Raw genomic sequence first — 6,146 nt, 5'->3', positions numbered from 1 at the left:
CCACGTGCATGCAAGGGACGAAGGGTCGCCCACGTCATTAATGACATTAAATGCCGGGAAGACTCCAACCTCGAAGCGTGGGTTCGGACCTATAGCTCTCTTCCACGTGTCCTTTGGTGTCAGTACCGAGTCGCACTGGCTTCGGGAGTGGCCGTTTGCAATAATGACGCCGAGTAATGAGGCGGTTATATAAACCCCTCTCGTTCCCACCCTTCACATTTCTCGCGCACGCACTCTTCATTTTCTCTATTCTCTCCTTTCGAATCGTCCTTTGCCAGAAATCGCCCTCCGCCGAAAATCGCCTTCTACTAAAAAAAGGATTTTCATCGCCGGATAAAGGATTCCCGACCATCGGAGAAGGGATTCTGCTCAGCGGGAGCCGTCGGAGTTGGAAAAATTTCTGCAGGAAGAGATCGCCTGCAACGTTGTGAGTCTTCCAACAGTTAAACGCCTCTTTTCCTTCTTGTCGAGTAACTCCGATGAAATGGAAGAAGTCCGAGGGGCTGATTCAGAGTCCGAACCAGAGACTACTGCCTTGGGACCCAGGGAGTCTGAAGGCCCTTTCGAGGCCGATCCCCCCTACACTCCACCTCGATTCGAGGAACCGCAAGTCAGAGGACCAAGAGTCGAGGCAAAGGGCTGAAGAGAGTCCTTAGAGATCCCGCGGGACGGGCGAGGGCGGGCCCTAAGGGAAGCAGAACGAAACCATCAGTCCTTAGGGATCAGTCATGGTTGAGTCCCAGATGGCCTGATTCGACGAAGATTATCAGATCCCCGACTCGATTCACATTCGAGCCCCTGCCCCCACAGACCAAGCGGCATCTCCAGCTGAGGGGGAGATTGTTGTCTTCGTTTGCGCCCTCTAATGTGTGCTTTAATTCTCCATCCATCCTTTCTTGCGCGAGTTGACAGCGCAGTTGAAAATCGCTCCAGGGCAGCTGGACTCAAATTCCTGGAGGATCTTAGCCTCTACTTTCGTTCTCTAGCATCAGGCGGGGAACCGGAGGCTGACACCAGATGAGCTTTTATTTTTGTACATGGCCAAATACGATAACACTGATAAGGCCTGGTGGTATTTCTTGGTTAGGCCCCTGTGCCTCTAGGGTCTAGTAACTCAACTCCCTTCTTCCAATAAAGACTGGAAGGGGAAGTGGTTCTGGGCCTCGGGAGAATGGGAGGCCCCTCCGAATTGGACCGACTGCGGATCCGAGTCCCTACCCGATTTGCCAATCCAGGTTGGACGTTTCTTCTAATCACGCTGCATGTTTAATTCATCTTTCTATATTTAACTCGTTCTTCGCTTCTGTTTGCAGTTCAGCCGAAAGGGGCCCCTGACCTCTCTGTCCTCCAAAAGCGACAGGTCGACCGAGTCCTAGTGCTTCGTGCGGACCAGCGTGCCTGGTTCGATCTCATCAGTCAGGAGAACTTGGTATCTTCTGGCTTTTGTAGAGTTCAACCCACCCTCTTTGCCTTGGGTAAGCGGGGTTAGGGCTTTCAGAGACTAATTCGCTAACATTCATCCATACCGTGAATCTTTGGGCCGATTCTTCTTTCTTTTACAGGGATGGAGGCAGGTGGTTTAAAGAGGAGAAGGCCCCCGCGCCCTCTGATGGATGTCCTCTCCTCTGAACTAAGGACGAAAATGAGGACGAGGAAGAGGAAGGCTTCTGAGGTCGAGGCTGAGGCTACCTCGGCTGTAAAACCAGCTGGCGCCGAACCTACTACAGCCCCCTCAGTGGCTGTTCCTGCCATTGTTCCAACTCCCACTCCTGAGGTTCCACCTGCTGAGGCTCTTACCAGAATCGAGCCTATCACCATCTCGTCACATTTTGCAGAGGAGCAAGTCCCTAAAGTTGCCCTTTTGGTAGTTGCGGGTCCTTCTCGGGCAAGGAGAATAGTAGGGGAGACCCCTGACATGGCTATCTCTGCATGATCTGCAGTCCCCCCCACTGCTGCCAAGACCGAGCTCTTAGTCGGCCAAGGTGACGTCCTCATCGGGTATGCAAACACACCCGAAGCAGCTGCCCAAGCTTCCGCAGTCAGCAAGGTTAGAGGAGCTTCTGCACCCTCTCCAAGGGGAGGAGCTTCTACACCCTCTCCAAGGGGAGGAGCTTCCACACCCTCTCTAGGGGTCATAACTCTTGATTTTCACATGGCTCAGCTGAACTCTTGGGCGGCTAAGCATGCTCCAGAAACGCGGATAGCTGATACTCTCTCCCGCCGCCACGTAAGCTTCATGAACGATTATGCAGCTGTATACTACCAGTCGCTGCCAATGATGGTGGAGGTAAAGGAGAGGCTAAAGGAGATAGAGCGGCTCGAAGTAGAGTGGGCCAAGTTTGTGGTCGAGAAGGCAGAGCAAGATGCACTATAGGCCGAGCTCGAGAAGAAGCTGGAAGCTTTAGTTACGGAGCAGGAGGAGCTGAGGAAGGCTATTGCTGAGTGTCGGGCAAGAGAACTTGCACTTCATGGCGAGGTTAACCAACTCCAGGCTCGCTTGGATGTCGTCGAACCCAAAATCAAGCGTTTGCAAGAGGCTAATGAGAACCTAGAGTTCAGGGTCACAGAGGCCGAGTTGGGGCTTGAGGTGGCGAAGGAGACTCTCGAGACGGAGCGATGACTGATTACGGACCAGCCGGCCCAGTAGCGGATCGTCCTTAAGGTTGCGGCATCTGTAAACCGGGCGAAGCTACAGGAAGAGCTCGAGGCTTGAGCGGCCTCGCAGGCTGCCGCAGTTGTGGCCGAATACAAGGGGTCAGCTGAGAGGGCTAAGGAGTTGGATAAGCTGTACCTTTTTGACTACCATACTAGCTTTGACGCTTGCTTAGCCGAGGTTTGAGAGCTTTGCCCAGACACCGACCTTGACTCCTACGCCTGCAAATAATGCCGAGGATGCCGAGCACGATGTGGCAGACGAGCCCGAGAGTGCCCCTCCTGCTGTGGAAACCGCCCTCGACACTCCTATCGCCGAAGCCACCGCCAACACTCAGCCCCCCCAGCTCGGTAGCTAGTCCTTCTACTCGGAGGGAATGAAACATTTCTTTTTTTTTTTTTTACAATGTAAATGGATGGTTTTTTTTTTATTAATGATGATTACTGGCAGATGGCTTGTTCGTGTGTGTTGATTGTTGTGATAATTCTTAGATGTTAATGTTTTAAGAACTGGCCCCTTGAGGGGCCAACCCTCCCATGAATGGCACGCTCATTTGTTTCTGTAGATTAGTCATTACGTGACGAACTGACCCCTTCCTCAAGGAATCGGGTCATCTTCAGGCTTTTCCCCTGCGTGTGAGGGGATCCCTATGTAGATTTTCGTGGGTTTAATGTCCTAACCCCTTCTTGAAGAGATCGGTCTGTTAAGTTAGCCTCTGCTTGTGAGAGGTAACTTTTGATATTTGTAGATTGCACAAGTAGATGTAGGAAATGAGGAACTTTTATTAGAGGCCTTAAAAGGCTAGTAACTCCAGGCAGTACATACTGAGGGCCTTTAATGGCCGGTGCATTCTCACTGATATTATATCTTCAAGTGCTCGACGTTCTAAGGATGGGGGAGTGGACGCCCTTCAAGGTCTTCCAAGTGATAGGATTCTGACTAAGTTGATCTGATCACACAATAGGGCCCTTCTTAGTTGGGCCCGAGTGTCCAAGCCCCCGATTCTGCTATATTTTGAAAGACGTGACGGAGGACCAAGTCCACTGGTCGGAACCGCCTTGTCTTAACTCTTGAGTTATAGAATCGTGCTACTTGGTGATGCCTAGCAGCGACTCGAAGTCGGGAGATATCTCTGGCTTCTTCGAGTAAGTCGAGGCTTGTTTTGAGGTGCTTTGCATTCAGACCTTCCTGGTAGTTTCTGACCTGAGCTATCGGGAGGCCGATCTCGACTGGTATGATCGCCTTCGAGCCATAGGACAGCGGAAAGAGGGTCTCCCCAGTAGATGACTAGGTCATGGTTCGATATGCCCACAGGACAAATGGAAGCTTCTCAGCCCAGTTGCTCTTCGCTTTTTCTAACTTCATTTTTAAGTGGTGTTTGATGAACTTGTTTACGGCTTCCACCTACTCATTGGATTATGGATGCCAAGGTGAGGAATAGGCGTTCGAGATGCCGAGCCCCCTACACATACCCCTAAACTTATCGTTGTCTAACTGCTTGCCATTATCAGAAATGGTGGTGCCGGGATTCCGAATCGATAAATGATATTCTTCCAGACAAAGTTGACCACCTTTTGTTTGGTTATCTTAGCCATGGGCTCGGCCTCGGCCCATTTAGTAAAGTAATCGACTGCGACAATAGCAAACTTCACCTATCCTTTCCCTGTGGGCAGAGGCCCAATGATGTCGATCCCCCACTGAGTGAATGGCCAAGGCCCACTCATAGTGGTCATTTCTTCCGCGGGCTGCCTCGGTATTGTTGCAAACCTTTGACATTTGTCGCACATTCGAACATGATCTTTCAAGTCCTCTCGGATGGTCGGCCAAAAATACCCCTAGCGGAGTATCTTCAGAGCTAGGGCTCGGCCACCGAATTGATTACCGTGATACCCTTGTGGATTTCTCTATCACATAATCCGCTTCTTCGGGTCGAAGGCATCTGAGGTATGGTTGTGAGTACCCCTTCTTATATAAGATCCCATCCAGGATAATGTATCGGGCTGCTCTGATCTTCAAGCGTTGAGCCTTCAGCCTGTCCTGAGGAACCTTACCAGATACAAGGTAGTTGTAGATTGGGTCCATCCAACTTGGTGTAGTCTCGACCGCGTTAGCCATTTCTCGTCCCAATTGGTCGATACTCGAGCTCTTCATGAATTTTACGAGAATGATCCGAGGGATCTTTCCCTCCGTGGCCGAGGCTAACCTTGCAAGGGCATCAGCCCAAGAGTTCTCTGCCCTCGGAATATGGTTGATGGTGCAACTCCAGAACCTCTCAATCAATTTTTGGGTCTCGGCCAGATAAGCTACGATCCTAATTTCCTTGGCTTCGTACCCTGTGAAAATATGGTTCACCATAAGTTGGGAATCACATCGTACTTCAAGGGACAAAACCCCTAGACTCGCCGCCAATCTTAGTCCCGCCAACAAGGCTTCATATTGGGCTTCGTTATTGGAAGCTCTAAAATCGAGCCTGATGGCATATTGACTGGTCGTAGAGTCGAGTGCGACCAAGACGATTCCTCCCCCAGCTCGCTTGGCAATGGAAGACCCGTTGACATAAAGGAACCACCTCCGCTCCAACTCCTGATCCTTGGCGGGCATTAGGACTAGCTGCGTTGCAGGGGCTGCTTCTGCTTTGTTATCGTTGTTCGGGATAGTGAATTCGACTATGAAGTCAGCCACCGCCTGGCCCTTAATCGCAATCTTTGGACGGTATTGGATGTCAATATCCCCGAGTTCTATTGCCCATTTAGTCAGCCGTCCGGAGACATTAGGTTTCTAAAGGACCTACCTGAGGGGGGAGTCGGTTAGGACGATGATGGTGTGTGCTTGGAAGTACAGACGAAGCCTTCGAGCTGAAAAAACTAAGCTGATAGCTAACTTTTCGATGCTCGGGTATTTAGTCTTTGCGGGCACCATTTCTTTGCTCATGTAGTAGACAGGATATTGTTTATTTCCTACCTCCCTGATGAGTGCAGAGCTGATGGCCAAGGCTGAAACTGCCAAGTACAAGAGTAGGGGCTCACCCTCTTTTGGTTTCAACAGTAAGAGAGGCGAACCCAAGTATTGCTTCAGCTCCTGAAATGCCTGCTCGCATTTAGAGGTCCATTCCATTTTCTTGTAACCTTTCAGTTGTTGGAAGAAGGGGAGACACCTATCGGTAGCTCTGCAGATAAACCGCTCAAGTGCTGCCACTCGGCCAGTTAGGCATTGGATTTCCTTCGTTGTTTGTGGGGAGCTCATGTCGAGCAGTGCCTTTATCTTCTCGGGATTCTCCTTAATGCCTCTCTGGCTGACTTAAAACCTGATGAACTTGTCGGAACCGACTTCGAAGACACATTTGGCTGGGTTCAACTTTAAACGATACTCGTGAAGGATTAAAAACGTCACTTCAAGGTCTGCGAGGTGGTCGGATGCTCTGACGCTCTTGACGAGCATGCCATTAACGTAAACTTCCATTGTTTGTCCGATCTGCTTGGCAAACATCTGATTC

At 50.7% G+C, this 6,146-nt stretch overlaps 1 protein-coding gene across 1 annotated transcript; it reads right to left on the bottom strand.

Annotated features, from left to right (window-relative positions):
* Positions 1-4,531: 4,531 nt before the first annotated feature.
* LOC131247126 (uncharacterized) lies at positions 4,532-5,896 on the bottom strand. The gene is made up of 2 exons (XM_058247565.1): positions 5,497-5,896; positions 4,532-5,391 (listed from the first exon to the last, which is right to left on the bottom strand). The coding sequence occupies exons 1-2, from the start codon at positions 5,894-5,896 to the stop codon at positions 4,532-4,534; spliced, it is 1,260 nt and encodes a 419-aa protein (XP_058103548.1).
* Positions 5,897-6,146: the final 250 nt, after the last annotated feature.

The sequence above is a fragment of the Magnolia sinica genome, chromosome 5, assembly GCF_029962835.1.
Source record: "Magnolia sinica isolate HGM2019 chromosome 5, MsV1, whole genome shotgun sequence".
In the NCBI taxonomy this organism is placed as follows: domain Eukaryota; kingdom Viridiplantae; phylum Streptophyta; class Magnoliopsida; order Magnoliales; family Magnoliaceae; genus Magnolia; species Magnolia sinica.
The sequence above is the reverse complement of the archived record's forward strand: the minus strand, read 5'-3'. Positions and strand labels throughout refer to the sequence as shown.